Raw genomic sequence first — 21,569 nt, forward strand, 5'->3', positions numbered from 1 at the left:
TATTTGAAAAACTAAAAATGGAGTCATGTGGTTGTGTAGATAAGGCACTGTTGGATGCAGTCTCATTTCTCTTTATCCAAGTAGACCTCTTACCCATCAGTGACAAGACCATGCTGACCAGATTCTTATTCAAGTGAAAAACATAGTCACCATCATCTTGATTTTAGGCTGATCTTTATTATAAAATTTATCTTATAACTTAAAAGTTGTAGCTCACGGTTGTCTGTTGTCTTGGCTACGAAGAGGTGCTCATTCCAGTCATATTGTGTAGGAATTGTGTAAGGGTGAATACTCTGTGTTGTATCCATGTAGAGTTGGGGTTTCCTATTTTAAAGAAAATAAGAAGTTTTCACAAGGTCTTAAAATGATATTATGTTCCTCATCTGAGCAATAACTTAGTCATATTGTGGAGGAATAGTCTATGGGTATACTGCTAGTTATTGGCTTCTAAAGGGCACAATATTACAGCAAATTATAATGCTGCTGACATCAACAAGTGCACACCTGAAGATGGTGATGATAACAACAGAATGGATTGCAGTTATATTGTGCCAGTTGTACATCAGAAACCAGAAGCAGACACATAAATTATTTTGTTATGAAATTACTCAGGGAGAAACTAAAGAACCACAATCATATTTTTGTTATTTAATTTGTAGTCATCATGATGTCTCGACTTTTGATAATGTTTTGCACTGAAAGCTTAAAGATGGGAAATACAATTCCATTTCCTGTAGACATACAGGCACATTGCACAGTCTGCTTTTAGTGGAAGATGGTAGATGCTTCTAAATACCATGACATCGTTGGCTAACCTGTCCTGTAAGCCATAAAACTTAAAACAGTGAACTGAATAATTCACCCAAAAATGATTAGCCTCTTTGAAATCTAACAAAGTACAGTGCAATAGTCTCTCCTTTGGCACTATCAGTTGTGATATCAAGGTATGCTCCACACAAGACATTCTCAGCATTAGTACAGAAGCAACTGCAACAAGGAAGAGGATTCTGCCTACAAGTTCACCAACAGTTACCTATTAATAGAATTCCATTGTAAAAGACACGCCATCACTAAATAAGTCAATATTAGTCATTCCTCATTTCGTGAGTATAACTGGCTGTTGTAACAGCATAGGGATCAATGCCATGTTGAAGTGAAGCTACATTGATGACAGTAGAGTAGAAGTATGGTGTAAAGAAATATAGCAATAAAGAAAGTTAGAAAAGTCTCGTAATAAGTGGAGAATTTAAAGAGACTTGGATCTCAAAGAGAGTTGCCTGCTTTGAAAACGCAAGCACCTGGAGAAGCTTTGCCCTGAAACAAAGTAAATGCAGCCAAAAGTTGGAATATTAAGTGCTGAAGACTATGAAAAGCAGCTTCAACCAATAAAATACCTAACTAAAAATTATAACTTTTCCTTCTGTCATACATATTGATGTAAAAATGTGAAATAGGATTGATTTCAAAGTTAATATGCTTCATCACCCAGCACTTGTACATATACCAAAAAGCAATCAGATACATCATTTATGAATAACCAAGTTTAAAAAACTACCGTGGTTACACCATAATACACTACATATATATCACGGAAAGACATTGGTACACTATTAACGATAGCTGTTCACAAACTAAAATGGGCTCTAAACATGCACTGATCCATGTATGTTAAGTGAGTGAGATTTCCACTCTTGGCTTTGACAGTTGTGTTCCTTTGTAAAGCTTTTGTTTCTCAGCTTATATGTTAGTCACATTTATGGTACTTGCCTAATGTTGGTTACATATATTCATGCACATTTCACATGTTTCAAAATAATACATTGCCCACTACTTAGCTGGGTATTGTGATATGTTACTTTGATTCCATCATATGGGACCTTAATGTTTGGGTTTAGATGTTTCTTCCATTTCACTTTAGTACTATAATAAGAACTTACTATTAATTGTGTACTAGTATCTTTCCTTTAGGTCTGGATAACCTCTCTTTTGCATTTTAATAATTGTAAGGCGCAGAAATGTTTGGTTGCCGTGCCTTAATGACATAACTGATTGCTTGTTGTTACACTGGTCCATGATGAAGGGTATTAGCTTCAGAACTGATCACTTCTAATATTTTACATCAAACACACATATTTTTGCATCAGTAAATACAGTGAAGAACAAGTTTTTATTTTGTCTCTCACAAGTAAAAAAGATGAATAAAAGGCTCAATGAGGAAAGGTAAAAAAATAACATTGGCATTTAAAAGATTGGGAATGAGGTGGGATTCTACTTCAAACAATCATATAGTGAAGAAAATAGCTTGAATGAACTGCATGATACCGAAAAAGAGGAAAATGTTCAAAACATATTCTGACATTCACACAAGTAAGAAATTCTCTAAAGAAAATTAGCACAAGAACTCAAGGCAACAGCCACAAATTACGTGAATGCTTACTTGATCGAGGTAGCTGCAATGAAAGAACTGAAGCAGTTGTTCACAGTGTCACAAATTCTGCACGAAAAAAAGAAACTCTAGAAACTGGACTCAAACTTTAATAGTGCTCTTTATTTTGGAAAAGATGTAAACACTACATCTACTAATTTGAGAAACAGTTGCCCTTTTTTAAAAGAAATCGGCTTTGTCAGATTTGATATTCACTGTAAGAATTATAATTAATAAACAATAGGAGCAAGAACTCTTATCTTTATTTCCATTTATATGGGAAAGATGTGGGATATAAAATGTAGGTGTGTATTTAAAATAGAAATGTGCCTCATGTTAATTCATAACATTGAAATACTATATATACAGTTCTATAAGTGATATTCATAATGCTCAAGAAAATATGGTATGCAGCAAGGTAGCACAGTAACATTTTTATTCCTAATTGTAAGAGATATGAAATGAAAAGGGTTAAGGGTCACGGTAACAACCCTTCATTTTAAAGCTTTTGTCATTACAGATGATACAGTGATATAAATTGACAATAAAGTAAAGTACAGCATAAACTGAATGCCTAGTAAACAATGAATAATACCATCATTGAATTTAATTTATTGTAATTACTATTATAATATTTGCAAAAAATTCAAAACGTTTTGGTTTCAAGATGAGCCTATTGGAAACTGTGTTATTTGCTTACAAATACCCTGTTTCAGAAGTAATTGGCAGTAGATCTTTTGTCCGCAGCTCGTGCATTGCTACCTCTGGATTACGGGGCCCTGGGTTTGATTCCCGGGCGGGTTGGGGATCTTCTGTGCTCGGGGACTGGGTGTTTGTATTGTCCTCATCATTTCAACATCATCGTCATTCGTGACAGTGGTTGGATTGGACTGTGTAAAAATTGGGACTTTGTACAGGTGCTGATGACCGTGCAGTTGAGCGCCCCACAATCCAAACATCATCAGTAGATCTTTCATATAGAAGGATGGCAAAATACAAGATACACTACCAAATCCAAGCATCAAATAAATAAAATTAAGATGATACAGACTTCTTGAATGTGAAGGCCTAAATAATTTGTGAAAGAAGTTAATATAAGAGTAAATGGCCTGGCCAAGAAATGGTGAGATTCAACGTGACGTCATAGAACACGGATCTACAATGTATTAGGTGATAAATGAAGATGCCCTCCTAAGAATAAAAAATCAGAGACACCCTTTCATTGTACACAAGCAGCTTGAACTAGACCATAGCGATAATGCTAATAACAGTGGGTGGCTTTCTTTTTATATTCAACTATTTTCAGCCCGGGCTACTAACTGACTTACTGTGTGCTAACACCTTTTGCACTGATTGTATGCCGATACTGATTATCTCTGTGACAGTTGAAAGTGCAGTGGAACTCTGAAATAAGTTTGTCACGGATGCACTGAAAAGAACATGACTGTCTTTTGTTCTCTGAAGTCCTACATTCAAATGTCAAAATGCTTCTTCATGCGAGACTTACTCTCACTATTTCCTCTGATCTGTGCCAGTTATAAAGTGTATATGGGATATTAGGTTATCTGTGATGTATAACTGTTAATTATTTTATAATATCTAGTTACATAAATATAGCCCACATTATTGTGGAATAAGAGCTCAATGTAAGTGTCATTTGTATTGTGTGTAAGGTTACACATGGCATTTATATACTAAATTATTTTGGAGGTAAGTAAAAAAGCTTCACTCGTAATTTCTTTAGGATCAGCAAGAAGAACAAAGGCGTCAGCAGCAGAGGGCACAGCAGCAGCTATCACAGCAGCAGCAGCACCAACAGCAACTGGTCCATCAGCTGCGTCAGCAGCTACAGGCTGCCGCAGCAGTAGCAGGCACAGTGCCTGTGCCTCCTGCAACGGCAGCTAGCTCATTACCCACAGCAGTTGCCGCTACAGGGTCCACAGTCAATGGTATTTCCAGTTCTGCTGTAGCTCCCGTTATAGCTACGAGTAGTTCCCCATCAGCTTCATCTTCACTGCCAATTGTTGTCACAACTGTAACGTCTGTCACAGCAGCAACTGTCGTTTCGTCTGTTGTCAACGCCATTCGTAATGCGAGAACAGTCACTGCTTCAGTATCGCAGGTATGTCATCTAACTCTGTGCAGATTATCAGAATGTAAACTTATCGAATGGGATGTATTTGCAAAAATATTACATTATTTTGTATAATAATGCATGTTATATTCTTCTCTGTACAAAGATGTCCTGCAGGTACTAGTTTTGTTACAGGATGCTTACAGCTACAGATCTTTTTTAAATTTTAATATGGTATTTGAAAGTGTAGGAGTTGTGTGTTTGTTTTCAAGGTTTGGATCATACGAGATACATTTTCTGTTTATGAACCAGTACCCGTTATTTCGAAATAAAACCGAGAACTCAGTTGACTCGTACTAGCTGTTCGGTGCCTTTCGAAATACGTCAAAAAATCTACCGCTTAAACTGAATTTTGGTACTATAAGCTAAAATTTGACCCTACGTTTCATATTCCATATCTTATTCTTCGTCTAAACTGAGTTAGTATGTTCATGTGTAGTGCTGTGCACTACAGTATTTTCCGTTACACATTTCACATGTTTTTTCTCGATAATGTACTGCACTATAAATTTGCAACAGTAGTCCAATCGCTTGCTTGCCGTAACGTGTCACTTTCCCAGTGTAAGACATGAGGGCAGGGCAGGAGAGGAGCTGACCAATACACCAAACACAGAGATATCTGTGTCTCTGTTTGTAAACAGTATATGTGTTTCTTTCCTTTACTTCATCACTCACAATATGCCGCCAAAACAGAAATGAGCTCCTAATGCTCTGATGGTAAAAGAAAAGTGGCAAATTTTACATATGGTCAATAGTGGAGAGAAGACTGAAACAAGGGTTGCAGAACATTTTCAGATCCCAAAGTCTGTTCATTTAGTGACAACAGTGAGCACGTGATCCCAGCTGTAGATGAGGTAGTGGAGGATTTTCACTGTTTAAATGCTTCCGAGACATGCACTTACAGCAGGCTCCATTGTCTGATCCTATGCTTTGAGAAAAGACTCATGAAATAGCTCACCAAAAGGGAATTTCTGGGTCTGTGTGTCCCGAGGGCTATCACTTTTTCAGAAGAGGTACATCATCAGTGCCATCAGTGTCTGAGGGAGCACATAGAGTAAACAAAGAAGATGCCAATGAGTGGGCATGGGAACTTCAGTCATTTGTGTTACCCAAGAGACTTGTTTGATACAGACATTTTGTATAACTTGATGCCTGAAAAACCACTACATGTCAAGAGACAAAAGCATCATGGAGGAAAACGCACAAGGAGAGACCGGCAGTGGTCTTGTGTTGTAATTCGGATGGTTCTGAGAAGCAGAAACCATTAGTGATTGGAAAATACAAAAATCCACATTGATTTAGAAAGTTAACCCATTTAATCTGCCATACCAATAAGAGAATAGCAATAAAGCTTTGATGACCAAATCTCAATTCTGTAGCCAGCTCTTGAAGTTTCAATAACAGATGGCGGCAAGGAAGATACATATTCTGCTAACTTTGCACCACTGCTCAGCACGTAAGTCCAGTGACCTGGAACTTCTGCTCGTAGAAGTTGTCTTGTTACCAGCTAACTCCCCGAGCTGTCTGCAGCCATTAGAGCAATGAATAATCACCTCAATGAAGCATAGTAACACATGCTGATTTGTTAAAGCTACCACCAATGCAGTCAAACTATAAGAAACAGTTCCAAATTAGAATGTACTGCAAACTACCTGTAACAGATATGCTGCTTGAGACGAAGTTATAACACACACCATAACTAACTGTTTTAAGAAGGCATGAACAGTAACTGACAGTATTAACAGTAACTGAAACTGAAGATGCAACTGGTGACCCAATATTTGAATTCACTCATAATGTGGATACAACTTTGGATTCTGATGCAACCTTTATGCAGGCTTACACTTGGTTGTGCTGTTTTGTATTATCAATATAGAAAAATGTATGCAGACAGATTGCAAAATCTGTGCTGCTGAAGAATCAGTCATCAGTTCTGTTGATGGTGCAGAAGAGAATGACAATGCTTTACTGTTGCCTTCTGTGGAGAAACATGAAGCTCAAAACTGCCCCCCACACTGAAGTTGCTCTTCACGAGAGATTTTCTGCCACTTCTGATGTCTCCATGGCATTTGTGGCTGCTTTGAATGTGGTATGTTGAAAGAGTGCCATACATTACAACTAACAGTCCAGCAAACAACAATTAATTATGGCTTTTTTTTTTCAAATTAATATATAGAAGTAAAAGAATAATGCTGTAAACTAAAACATGTATGTAATTATATTGTTTAAAAAAATTATGACAAGCTTTTGACAATATGTACATCTACTTCCTCAGTTAAACAAATGACAGAAATGCTATTGTACATATACACTGTAGTTATTTTTATTTCTTCTTATAGATCATGAAAATACAGCACCCTCATTTGTTGGTACCCATAATGTGAGAAAAGGTTAACTCAACAGTGATATATTTTTATATAAAAAAAGTTAATTCAAACTTCATTAAACTAAATGGGCTATTTTTTGGCCTCTTGAAATTTGGTTAAACAAGGCTCTACTGTATACTTGTACCAATGCAACATCCCCCCTCCCCCCTTTTCCACATTCTACGAAAGTAATACAGACTTGGATTTAAAACAACCATGAAAAGATAAAATTAACACAATTAAAAATAGTCATTTTACAGTTTCTGGATATAGGAGATCTTATCACCAGAAAAGAAAAGGGATAAAATGCACAAGAAAATGCTTATGTATGATGATGTGATTATGGAGAACAAGCTAAAAATGGTGCAAGTTTGCGAGTTACAACTGGAAGGTACATTTGATGAAAACTTACTAAGTTCAGTTGCCACTCTAGAACTGTTGTTGTGGTCTTCAGTCCTGAGACTGGTTTGATGCAGCTCTCCATGCTACTCTATCCTGTGCAAGCTTTTTCATCTCCCAGTACCTACTGCAACCTACATCCTTCTGAATCTGCTTAGTGTATTCATCTCTTGGTCTCCCTCTACGATTTTTACCCTCCACGCTGCCCTCCAATACTAAATTGGTGATCCCTTGATGCCTCAGAACATGTCCTACCAACCGATCCCTTCTTCTGGTCAAGTTGTGCCACAAACTTCTCTTCTCCCCAATCCTATTCAATACTTCCTCATTAGTTATGTGATCTACCCATCTAATCTTCAGCATTCTTCTGTAGCACCACATTTCGAAAGCTTCTATTCTCTTCTTGTCCAAACTATTTATCGTCCATGTTTCACTTCCATACATGGCTACACTCCATACGAATACCTTCAGAAATGACTTCCTGACACTTAAATCAATACTGGATGTTAACAAATTTCTCTTCTTCAGAAACGCTTTCCTTGCCATTGCCAGCCTACATTTTATATCCTCTCTACTTCGACCATCATCAGTTATTTTGCTCCCCAAATAGCAAAACTCCTTTACTACTTTAAGTGCCTCATTTCCTAATCTAATTCCCTCAGCATCACCCGACTTAATTAGACTACATTCCATTATCCTTGTTTTGCTTTTGTTGTTGTTCATCATATATCCTCCTTTCAAGACACTGTCCATTCCATTCAACTGCTCTTCCAAGTCCTTTGCTGTCTCTGACAGAATTACAATGTCATCGGCGAACCTCAAAGTTTTTATTTCTTCTCCATGAATTTTAATACCTACTCCTAATTTTTCTTTTGTTTCCTTTACTGCTTGCTCAATATACAGATTGAACAACATCGGGGAGAGGCTACAACCCTGTCTTACTCCCTTCCCAACCACTGCTTCCCTTTCATGTCCCTCGACTCTTGTAACTGCCATATGGTTTCTGTACAAATTGTAAATAGCCTTTCGCTCCCTGTATTTTACCCCTGTGCCACCTTTAGAATTTGAAAGAGAGTATTCCAGTCAACATTGTCAAAAGCTTTCTCTAAGTCTACAAATGCTGGAAACGTAGGTTTGCCTTTCCTTAATCTTTCTTCTAAGATAAGTCGTAAGGTCAGTATTGCCTCACGTGTTCCAGTGTTTCTACGGAATCCAAACTGATCTTCCCCGAGGTTGGCTTCTACTAGTTTTTCCATTCGTCTGTAAAGAATTCGTATTAGTATTTTGCAGCTGTGACTTATTAAGCTGATAGTTCGATAATTTTCACATCTGTCAACACCTGCTTTCTTTGGGATTGGAATTATTATATTCTTCTTGAAGTCTGAGAGTATTTCGCCTGTTTCATACATCTTGCTCACCAGATGGTAGAGTTTTGTCAGGACTGGCTCTCCCACGGCCGTCAGTAGTTCCAATGGAATATTGTCTACTCCGGGGGCCTTGTTTCAACTCAGGTCTTTCAGTGCTCTGTCAAACTCTTCACGCAGTATCATATCTCCCATTTCATCTTCATCTACATCCTCTTCCATTTCCATAATATTGTCCTCAAGTACATCGCCCTTGTATAGACCCTCTATATACTCCTTCCACCTTTCTGCTTTCCCTTCTTTGCTTAGAACTGGGTTTCCATCTGAGCTCTTGATATTCATAAAGTCGTTCTCTTATCTCCAAAGGTCTCTTTAATTTTCCTGCAGGCGGTATCTATCTTACCCCTAGTGAGATAGGCCTCTACATCCTTACATTTGTCCTCTAGCCATCCCTGCTTAGCCATTTTGCACTTCCTGTCGATCTCATTTTTGAGACGTTTGTATTCCTTTTTGCCTGTTTCACTTACTGCATTTTTATATTTTCTCCTTTCATCAATTAAATTCAATATTTCTTCTGTTACCCAAGGATTTCTACTAGCCCTCGTCTTTTTACCTACTTGATCCTCTGCTGCCTTCACTACTTCATCCCTCAAAGCTACCCATTCTTCTTCTACTGTATTTATTTCCCCCATTCCTGTCAATTGCTCCCTTATGCTCTCCCTGAATCTCTGTACAACCTCTGGTTCTTTTAGTTTATCCAGGTCCCATCTCCTTAAATTCCCACCTTTTTGCAGTTTCTTCAGTTTTAATCTACAGGTCATAACCAATAGATTGTGGTCAGAGTCCACATCTGCCCCTGGAAATGTCTTACAATTTAAGACCTGGTTCCTAAATCTCTGTCTTACCATTATATAATCTATCTGATACCTTTTAGTATCTCCAGGGTTCTTCCATGTATACAACCTTCTTTCATGATTCTTAAACCAAGTGTTAGCTATGATTATGTTGTGCTCTGTGCAAAATTCTACCAGGCGGCTTCCTCTTTCATTTCTGTCCCCCAATCCATATTCACCTACTATGTTTCCTTCTCTCCCTTTTCCTACACTCGAATTCCAGTCACCCATGACTATTAAATTTTCGTCTCCCCTCACAATCTGAATAATTTCTTTTATTTCATCATACATTTCTTCAATTTCTTCGTCATCTGCAGAGCTAGTTGGCATATAAACTGGTACTACTGTAGTCGGTGTGGGCTTCGTGTCTATCTTGGCCACAATAATGCGTTCACTATGCTGTTTGTAGTAGCTTATCCGCATTCCTATTTTCCTATTCATTATTAAACCTACTCCTGCATTACCCCTATTTGATTTTGTGTTTATAACCCTGTAGTACCCTGACCAGAAGTCTTGTTCCTCCTGCCACCGAATTTCACTAATTCCCACTATATCTAACTTCAACCTATCCATTTCCCTTTTTAAATTTTCTAACCTACCTGTCCGATTAAGGGATCTGACATTCCACGCTCCGATCCGTAGAACACCAGTTTTCTTTCTCCTGATAACGACATCCTCTTGAGTAGTCCCCGCCCGGAGATCCGAATTGGGGACTATTTTACCTCCGGAATATTTTACCCAAGAGGACGCCATCATCATGTAATCATACAGTAAAGCTGCATGCCCTCGGGAAAAATTACGGCTGTAGTTTCCCCTTGCTTTCAGCCGTTCGCAGTACCAGCACAGCAAGGCCGTTTTGGTTATTGTTACAAGGCCAGATCAGTCAATCATCCAGACTGTTGCCCTTGCAACTACTGAAAAGGCTGCTGCCCCTCTTCAGGAACCACACGTTTGTCTGGCCTCTCAACAGATACCCCTCCGTTGTGGTTGCACCTACGGTACAGCTATCTGTATCGCTGAGGCACGCAAGCCTCCCCACCAACGGCAAGGTCCATGGTTCATGGGGGGGACTCTAGAACTATATTCACAAATCCAGGATACATTTTATAGTAAACATCTAGTAATTTGACCTAAGAACACAAATATGAATGAAATAAAAATGGAAGTTATCTTCATGAGCTATTTTCTTCCATAATATAGAATGTATTGCAAATGAAATGAAACAGTTTATGAGTACTTACAGCTCCTTTTAGAGTGCAAACTGAGAGGCAGAGAAACATGATTAAACAATCCAATGCATTTGAACTTTCTAAAATAGCAAAGCATACACCTCACCATAATAATGTTTTTGGATTAAGAAACTCACATAATAATGTTTTGGCCATTCAGGAATTTCTTTATTGCAGCCAAATTACAGAGGTAAACTCCTCAGAGGTAATTGAAGTATGAAACATGTGACACAAACTTCACAGAAGTTTTCTTGTGTACTCTTGCGGGACTAGTACTTCTGGAAGATAGGATACTGCATAGACATGGATTAGCCACCAACTAGGGGATTGTTTCCAGAATGAATTTTCACTCTCCAGAAGAGTGTGCACTGATTTGAAACTTCCTGGCAATAGAAACTGTTGGCAGGGACACGAACATGAGGTGGGCCTTTCATGAGCAGGTTTGAGTCCCAGTCAACACACTGTTTTAATCTGCCAGGAAGCTGCTTCATGGTGTTTTATGTGGAAATATCTGTGCAAACAATTAAATTTTGTGAATGAATGTAACTGAACCTAGAACAGCTCTCAAAAGTTTCACACATAGCACGTATCACCCCCTTTATGCCAAAACAGGGAATGTGCAGTATATACTAGTTTTGAGATACAGGTGTTGTTTCACAAGGTCATAAAAATCAGCTGCACCAGTTTAAGAAATTGATTTGCATCTGATCTATTGTTACCATATTTACAAATGTTAGGATATGAGACTCACAACTGTGACTCCCTCCCATTGAAGGAGGATGATGCATATTCATTGATCTGGAATAATGAAGGCATAATTAATTTTCTCATGTGTACTAAAAGTAAATCAAACACAAAATTGGAATTGGCATCAGGCATATCAGATGCTATTGCTTCAAAATAAACAATAAAAGCTACAAACTGAAGATTGTATCAACAGTAAAACTGTGAACAAACAATTTAAATCACAGAAACCTTTAATCTGCATCAGAGTCCTATTCGGTATTTGGTTTAAGCAATATGTCATGCACAGTTTCATCACTCAACAAAGAGTGATAATATTCGTGATGTATCCATGTAATCATCTGTTTCTCACACGCAGTGAACAGATCCTTAAGTTTTGCTACTGCTTTCGGAAGTTTTTTGTGTATGCCTTGGGAACAGAAACATTTGCTGAGGATCATCACTTTTCTTTTTGATGTTGCTTCACTAAAGACAACTTTAAATTCTGTCTTATAAAACAACGAAAGAAGTTTTTAGAGCCAGTGGTTCATTGTTACAGCAGAAGGGTTGATGGAGAAGGAAGAGAGATGAAGGAAAATGTTCGAAAATTTTGAGAGTTTGTAAAAGTCTTCCAGAACACCGGGTCTGGGGAGACTTACCAAAATGGATGAGAAGGAAAGACTGATTGTTGGGGACTGCACTGGATGTGATTTGAAAACCTGGTGCAGGTGGAAGATAGGGTAACAAACAAGACAGAGATTACCGACACATCATGCAGGGGTTAATAAAAGCAGAAAGCTAAGTGCATTGTGTGTGGTAAAAGTGGGGACAGGGAAAAATATTACTGAGAAGAAATCCTAATGCCAAAGAAATTAACATACATTAATGCCAGGTGGACGGTGAGAACCAAGGACATGTTGTAACACCAGTTCCCATCTGTGGAGTGTCCAGGGGAAGAATTCAGATGACACGAATGGTGAAACAGACACTGAGATCATGATTGCATGTTACAAAGTATGCTCTTTAACAGGATATTGGATGTCGCCAGTATACACCCTTTGTCTATGGCCATTTGTCCTAACTGATAGGTACACAATATGTTATTTCCAAGGTGCCTCTCCCATGTGGCAATTACAGTTGATCCTCTTTTACTTTCTGTCTCATTCCACAAATAACAAATGTTGCCTCAGTTTTCCAAATTGTATGTGGTCAGATCATATACTTCATGTTTTCTCAGGCAGAATATTTGGCTACAAACCCGCCCCCTGAATTGTTCAGTGTGGTTTGTAGTCGGAAATCTACAGCCACAACACATAGGTCGTTTTGTGATAGCATTTTGTCTTCATCACATGTGTTTCCAGCCAGACCTCTTCTCTGCAAATACCTCATTAAGGTCTCTTAACAGAGAACCAAAATCTCAAATGTGGCATTACAAATTACACACTTTTTGCACTAACCCTTGCTTTTCATCCTAAACTACCAAGGCTAAAAATTAGAAGAACACAAAAAATTAAACTCACTGTTGCATAAAAGTTTTTGCACACATATGTGGTTTTGGCATAAAACAGGCATTAAGCACTTTATAAAGAACTTCAACAATAAAAGTGATGGACTAACTTTGATTTATTCTTTTGGGTACAATCAATATCTTGTCAGCTTTGCAAAATATATACGTATCATGTACGAAATTCAAAGAATTTATATTTTTTTGGGTTCTGTGACATTTTAACCTAGTCAACTACTGTGAACTATCATGCTCTTGTTTATCTTCATCAGTACAGTTCTGCACCAACATCATAACTAACTGGCACAAAATATGACTGCACATTACATACTTGTACGTAGGAGAAAAGCACATGTTTCAGAGGAAAAGCATGGTCAGAATACATAGGGTAGAGAGATCGGTGCCTAGTTTTCAGATTTTGTCCCCCCCTCCTCCTCCTAACACTCAAACATGCAATTCACACATCCGAGAAAAGCATACTGACTTAGATTGCGTACCAAAGTTAAGGAATGGAAAAAGGGGTAGTGTGTGGGAGTTTAACCAAAGACAGTTGATGCAAAGCACTAATATGCAGTTACATATCCCCAAACAGTTTAATTTTGGTTGTGATATGCAATCCATTAATTACTTATACATGTTTTATTTAGTGTTTATTTTTTTTGTGTTTAATGCCAAACCTGCTTTAATGTGCATCAGTGTTCAACCCATTAGTAATCAAACTTTTTATATATGAATGTATCTGAAGAATGTGGGGATTTCAGGATGGTGCATCCGGCCAGGTGCGTACCGTAACCAGCTCCACACCCATTGTGTCTGTAGCTGGCCTCACACCTGCTCAGGTGCAAGCTGCAACTCAGCGCCTTGTAGCACAGTCCTCTTCTGCAGCCACCTCATCTGCAACAGCCGTTGTTGCCAAAGGTTTGCAGACAACAGTTTTAGAATACATGCAAATTGTACAGCTGTATTGCAGGACACTTCCATTCCCCTTGTGTTTTGGTCAGTAAGTTTGTACACTTCCAATTACGCCACAATAAATTTGTTTTCATTGTCTGCATGTAATTACAAATAAGTTATAATTTTTGTTCTTTGGGACCCACAGTGAAAAATATGTCCTCTAGTGACATGATTGTTATGAATATCAACCCACTACACTGCTTCTTAAACGGTTTTTATTTTATAAATCATTCACAATGAGCCCATTTTGGCATATTGCCATCATCAGGTGCTCTGTAAATACATAAGTAAGTGATGGTCTTAATATAATGGTCTGTAACTGTGATGAGAAAAGTTATAATACATTTGTTTGGTTTTTTACTTTACATGTTACTGTGATGTCCTGTCTTCTTTTAGAATTATTAGTTTCTCCTTAGATGTACGTTGGAGACATATCCGACTTTTAGTCAGTTTTGATGTATGCTATTTTCCTCTTGACAGCTTGTATGACAGTGAACAGTGATATTGCATGTTTACATAGTTACCATTATTGATGTTTGGAAATTCAGTTCATATTTATTATTTTTTGGTTTGGTTCTAATTATGTTTTTGCCTAGAATTTGTTTTATTTTCTTGCTTTATAATGTGAATAAAGTTTTCTGTGTACATTTTGTGCTTTAGGTCAGTTTGTTCAATCAGTAAATTTGTGGCATTGCTGTATGCATAAATGGGTAGTTTCCTCGCATCTGGTACAAAAATGGCCTCCCAGTGAATGGTCAGTCAATTCTGTACTCGAATTTGATATTGTCGGTTACTACCTTTGCTGTACTATGGACTATTTGATAAAAACCTCACTTGGTACTTTATTCTTCTCTTTGATCACATTTTGGATAGTGTCTCTCTTTGTTCTTAACCTGTTGACATCATTGTGGTGAAGATTATCTCTTTGTACCTCATTGTTGCATAGTTTGCTTTGGGCTTATCCTAGTCTGTGTCTCGTCCGCTGTCAGTCAGGTGTGTTTATCTCAACTACTGCTTGGTATGGTGTTCTCTTCAGCAGAGGGTCCTCCCACTTTGTGGCCAACCCCCAAGTTGCAGCAACATTGTCATTCGTTGTCATCTGACGTCAGGGGGGCCTTTCCCTTTGTGCACACGGTGTTTTTCTGCTCACTGCCAAGAAGCCTGTCAATGTCACTGGGGGTCCTGCACATGCTGTGGCAAAGAGTGACGTCCTACTCGGTGCGTCAAAGACATGTAACCGTCTCCTATCATGCCCCACTAGTGCACCAGGATATGGTACGTGCGCTGCAGTCGGTAGTCCCTCCAGGCGACCCCTTTATGCTGAAATTGTTCCTCACACTTTGTATTTCTCACCAGGACATTCATTCCCAAGTGTAGACACTTTCTTTGTACTAGTACTAATAAGAAATATTAGAACACAAATTAGTGATATTAAAACTATCAATATTTCTAAAGTTTGGTGCAGGTCCCATTAAAATTTTTTTTGAACACTATGCTTTGTTGATTTTAGGAGAATGATAATAAAATAAAATAAAAACTTAAGCACCCTAAAGAAGTTGTTCATATATTTTTTCCTGTTGCTTCACGGTCAGCTTGGGTCAACTGCTTCCTCAGCCTGGATCAACTGCTTCCTCAGCCTGGATCAACTGCTTCATTGCCTGTCATCTAGGCACATATATTATACTGTTATACATCCCCATGTCTACTCAAGCTATCACCTCCTGATTCTACATAGCTTACATGGCAGTCAGTATGACTGATGTTATTGAACGATACTTTGAACCACAAAAGACTCGAACTGAGGCAATAAATCTAGTTTTTGTTTAGGTAATAATAATGACTGTGTGCATGCCTTGAGGCCTTGCAGTCAGTCTAAATCCTTTGCTTTGTAAATGTTACATACCATCTGTAAAGTATTTCACTTACACTGAAAATTTTTCTGTGCAAATAAGGATATCTTGATTATTTAATATATTATATTGGGTTTTTGGTTATTTAATTATTTAATAGAAATAATTTTTTTGTTTTGTGTTGTCTTAGTATATTTTATAGAATTGATCTTTTATATTACAGTTTGTGTGTAATGTAAGTTTTTAATCAAAAATATTGGATTAAGTTTATTAAAGTAGGTTTAATTTGTCGTAACTCTCTTCGTGTACAAATCTGGTCAGTCACTGCGGATGGTATGAAATCACTCTGATCTGTAAACCGAGGGGTAACGACAGTGTGGTCATATGTGTTTCCTCTTATAGCTACAGTTCTAAGAAGCTGCTTCCATCGTTACACAGTGTGGCCCCACAGTATTTCGTTGTCCTGTGAGTGTTTTCTCAGTATTGCAGTACTTGTGTTGCATAACTCCTCACCAGTAGAGAATGTATGAGTGTAGCTGGTATACCATATTCTATGCTCCTATAAAGGACAGCAAAAGTTGTAGTTTCAGTAGCACCAAATGTGGATGGACATGTCACAGAAAGAAGTTGTATTCCTCCATGCCCACTAATGTGCTGACAGTCCAACTAGACACCAGAGCCTCATCTGTCGGCCCATGCTGATTGGATCATTTAATCAGATGGTTCTGACTACTACTTATATAGCATTTATATTCACTTGTGCGAGAAATTCAAGAATATTGCTCAAGTGTGTGGGACCCAAATAGGACTAACAGGGGATATTGAATGTATACAGAGGAGGACAGCACGAATGGTCACAAATTTATTTAACTGCGAGTGGGGAAAGATATTGAAGGAACTGAACTAGAAGACTTGAAGACAGACATTAACTATTCTGAGAAACAAAATTCCAAGAACTGGCCTTAAATGTTATCTCTAGGAGTATACTACAATCCCTTATATATCACTCACATAGGGGTCGCGAGGATAAGATTAGCATAATTACTGCACACAGAGAGGCATTTACTCATTTTTCCCATGCATCATACGTGAATGGAATGTAAAGAAACCCTAATAACTGGAACAATTAGACATACCCTCTGCCATGCACCTCACGGAGGCTTGCAGAGTGTAGATGTAGATATTTATACTAATTTACCGGGTCTGTCAGAACATTAAATATAGATTTGGCAGTTCAATCTAATTCAGTGTGGTTCTTTAAATGTTATAAAAGTTAATGCCGTAGAAGAGCTACACAACTAGTGATAGGTGGAACAGGACCATCCACAAATTATGTTGGCCAGCTGTTAATTTTTTATAAAAACGAAGGAAAAAAATTTGTTTTTCATAGAAATTAATTTCTTCTTTGTCAGAGGATTGACTGTAAAATTTTGTAGACTTTTGCATGCATTTGAGACAATTCTGGAAATATTTCTTTGCACTCTGACATTGGTATGAGCATTCAGCAGCTTCTTGATATGATGAAAATTACTGTTCATGCATTTTTTTTTTTTTGACACAAAGAAACAAAATGTATCACTAGGTGATAAATCATTAAATTTTGGCACTGAGACAGTAATTTGATGTTCAATCTACTGTGTGGCATCTGGTATTGCTAGTATCAATTGCATTATCATATCTTTGTTTTTTTTCTGGTTTCATTGACTACTTGTATCAGATAAATTGTTGCACCATGTCACAATAACTGTTCTTCAATCCTGTAATGCTGCAGTCACAATATGTCATATCTGACTGAAGAAAAGAATAGACATTTTCGTGGATGTAATTCATGAACAAATGACTGTTGTCAATGACATTTCATCTTGGAAGACACAAACAGTTGCTGTGTAGTTTTTGACTGGTAGATACACATTTGGTCTCGTGTTACAATTTTATGAATAAATCTCACATTTCCTCTGCCAAATTTTTTGAGATTTTCGTTACTCCAACTGATACAAGCCCATTTATGAGCTTTGGCAAAATGGTGTGGAATATGTTGGGGACAGATCTTTTTCACAGCTAAATTTCATGTAGTATTGAATGTACTGCAGTGTCTGGTGAGCCTGAGGCAGTGTTTGGTGAGCCTGAGGATGCCTCTGTCTCACAATAACTTATATGTACTGATCATGGAACACACAGCATGAACATTTTTGGACAATGTTCACAAAATTTGTCATTGACATATGTGCGACCATCATTTATGAAATTGATTGGTTGTCAAAAGCTGAACAAGTGATTTGCAATAACTTTGCCAGAATTCCTTACAGTAACATTAGGCATGGTCTATGCTAGTATATATTCCAATCTAAATTTAAGATTTTCCTGTTATCAATTGCAGTTTCAGATTTTTGTTTCTAGTTCTATGTAGGCAGTACTGCCTTTAATATGTGAGAATAAATATTACTATAGTTTTTAGTGATCATATTTCAGAAATCAGAAATAAATTTAAATGCAGTAATTGAAGAGTGCTGAGAGATACACCTTTCTCTAGCTGAAGCAGTTTGTTCTACAAATGTTTCTAATTATTTTAGTATACTTACATTTAAACATGCATTTGAAGTAATTTCTTTTCATTGTTTTATGAACAGGTGTACCAACAGTAACGGGATCAACAACAAAGACAACAATAACCCAAGCACAGCTGCAACTGTACAGGCAACAGGCACTGTTGAGGCAGCAAAGAATTGCTACCCAACAGCTGAAAGTTCTGCAGGCACAAGCAGGGCAGAAAGTGTCAGTAGCTATGACTGCTGGAGGTGTTACCACAGTGCAAGTTTCACAAGCTCAGCAGCAAAGAGCACAGGTGAGACATTACAAACTAATAAATGTTCCTTGGTGTTAAAATCTATGAACAATGTTATTGTAGATTATGGTCTTGAAAACATTGTGATTAATTGGAGTTTAATTCCCTACTAACAGTGCATAAATTTAACTGTTTCAACTATCATTTATATTGTCATCCCCAGCCGTTATCCTCTAAATTAAATAGCTCAGCATTATTCATAAATGCTATTAGTGTCACTGAATTGCAAGGTCTATTACCAAATTTAGAATATTTTTCACTAACCCTCGACCTTAACGCCTAACTTTTATCGTATTTCTGTCAACTGCTGAATCTTAAGTATTATCCATTTAAACCATTACATTCCTAAAACACCATAGACTAGATTTTCATTTTTTACATATCTATGGAAAGGTAACTGGCAGCAAATTGGACATGTTTGCAGATATAAATCTCAAGACTGGTACACATACACTATGTGATGAAAAGTATCTGGACACCTGGCTGAAAATGACTTACAAGTTCATGGCGCTCTCCATTGGTAATGTGGAAATGCAGTATGGTGTTGGCCCACCCTTAGTCTTGATGACAGCATCCACTCTCACAGGCATACGTTCAGTCAGGTGCAGGAAGGTTTCTTATGGAATGACAGCCCATTCTTCACAGAGTGCTGCCCTGAGGAGAGGTATCAATGTCAGTCAGTGAGGTCCTCCACAAAGTCGGCGTTCCAAAACATCCAAAGTTGTTCTATAGGATTCAGGTCAGGATTCTGTGCAGGCCAGTCCATTACAGGGATGTTATTGTCTTATAATCACTCCGCCACAGGCCGTGCGTTATGAACAGGTGCTTGATCGTGTTGAAAGATGCAATTGCATCCCCCAATTTTCTCTTCAACAGTGGGAAGCAAGAAGGTGCTTAAAACATCAGTGTAGGCCTGTGCTGTGATAGTGCCAGGCAAAGCAACAAGGGGTGCAAGCCCTGCCATGAAAAACACGACCACACCATAACACCACCGCCTCAGAATTTTACTGTTGGCACTACACATGCTGGCAGATGACGTTCACCGTGCATTCACCATACCCACACCCTGCCATTGAATTGCCACATTGTGTACTGTGATTCATCACTCCACAACATTTTTCCACTGTTCAATCGTCCAGTGCAAGCGAGGCGTTGTTTGGCATTTATTGGCATGATGTGTGGCTTATAGCACACGCTTGACCATGAAATCCAAGTTTTCTCACCTTCCGCCTAACTGTCATAGTATTTGCAGTGGATCCTGATGCAGTTTGAAATTTCTGTTGATGGTCTGGATAGATGTCTGCCTATTACACAATGCCACCCTCTTCAACTGTCGGCGATCTCTGTCAGTCAAGAAACGAGGTCAGCTTGTATGCTTTTGTGCTGTACGTGTCCCTTCAAGTTTCCACTTCACTATCACATCAGAAACAGTGGACTTACGGATGTTTAGGAGTGTGGAAATCTCGCATACAGACATGTGACACAAGTGACATCCAATAACCTGAGCACATTCAATGTCCGTGAGTTTTGCGGAGCACCCCATTCTGCTCTCTCACGGTGTCCAATGCCTACTGAGGTCACTGATATGGAGTACCTGACAGTAGGTGGCAGCACAATGCACCTAATATGAAAAACATATGTTTTTGGGAGTATCCAGATACTTTTGACCACATAGCATATTTAAGACGTGTTGATACTTGGAGCCCTCTGCTGCAGTAAATACAGATAGTAAGGAAGCACTCTGTTAAACTGTACTCGTCTGCTGGCTACAACAAAGAGCATAATGAAATGTCACTTGTGTCACATTGTTGTGCCCATGTATGCTTTTAGTTGTTGTCAGCTGTGACCAGCAAATTTTTTGAAAAATGCATCATATTAATGAAGGACTTGTGTGCAAGTTATTTTTGTATCTTAAACTGTAGCCACACACACTGATAAGCCAGAACATTATGACCACCAACCTGTCCAGGTGATAGCATAGTCACCATGACAAGGAATGACTGCTAGTCAGACACATGCACATGTAGTATCAGTGAGTGTGCTGTATGTATATAGAATGGGGAAGGCATGTGATCTATCTCTGTTTGACCGAGGCCGAATTATGACGACCCGGAGGTGCAGCATTAGCATTTCAGGAACTGCACAACTTGTCAGGGGTTGGAGGAGTGATGTGATGAGTGTCTTCAATGTGTGGTGAAACATGATGAGTGTGTTCAATATGTGGCGAAACCGAGGTGAAACTTTGTCCAGGCATCATGAGATTGGGCAGCCACCCCTCTTTACAGATGTTGGACATTGTTTGGTTGGCAGACTGGTAAAACAGGACAGGTGGCAAACTGTGGTGGATCTAACATCAGACTCTAATGCTGGGCAGAGTACAAGTGTATCTGAACACACAGTGTACTGAACATTCCTAACAATGAGCCTCCGCAGCTCATGCTTGTGCCAATGTTAACACCACATCGGCAACTACAACTGAGATGGGCACTGGATGTTGTTGCAGTGGCAGAACATTGCACAGTCTGACAAATCCTGATAGCTTCTTCATCATGCCGGTGGGAGGGCAAGAATGCGTCTTCCTCCAGGGGAACAGCTGTTTGACATCTGTACTTCGGGTGGACACGCCAGCTATTACGTAGGTGATCATAATGTTCTCGTGGATTGGTATATACTGATAAGTCAGACATTATGACCACTTGCTTAGTAGCATATAAGTCTACCTTTGGAATGCAATACAGGAACAATTCTGAATAGCATGGATCTAACATGCCCTTGGTAGTTTCCCAGGGATATGTGGCACAAGATGTGAATGCACACATCATGCACTTCCCATAAATTACGAGCCAGTGATTTGTGCATGCAGAGCCGGCACTAAATAGTGTCCCA

General features: G+C 38.4%; 1 protein-coding gene across 4 annotated transcripts in view; it reads left to right on the forward strand.

Moving 5' to 3' along the window:
* The window catches only part of LOC124802186 (helicase domino), a 436,722-nt gene that overhangs the window by 327,036 nt on the left and 88,117 nt on the right, over positions 1–21,569 (forward strand). For all 4 annotated transcript variants that reach the window (XM_047263133.1, XM_047263131.1, XM_047263130.1 and 1 more), the window contains 3 exons: positions 4,170–4,547; positions 13,799–13,955; positions 18,469–18,683. In XM_047263133.1, the coding sequence (XP_047119089.1) occupies positions 4,170–4,547; positions 13,799–13,955; positions 18,469–18,683 (750 nt within the window). The remainder of the gene's footprint in view (positions 1–4,169; positions 4,548–13,798; positions 13,956–18,468; positions 18,684–21,569) is intronic.

Source organism: Schistocerca piceifrons, chromosome 1 (assembly GCF_021461385.2).
Source record: "Schistocerca piceifrons isolate TAMUIC-IGC-003096 chromosome 1, iqSchPice1.1, whole genome shotgun sequence".
In the NCBI taxonomy this organism is placed as follows: domain Eukaryota; kingdom Metazoa; phylum Arthropoda; class Insecta; order Orthoptera; family Acrididae; genus Schistocerca; species Schistocerca piceifrons.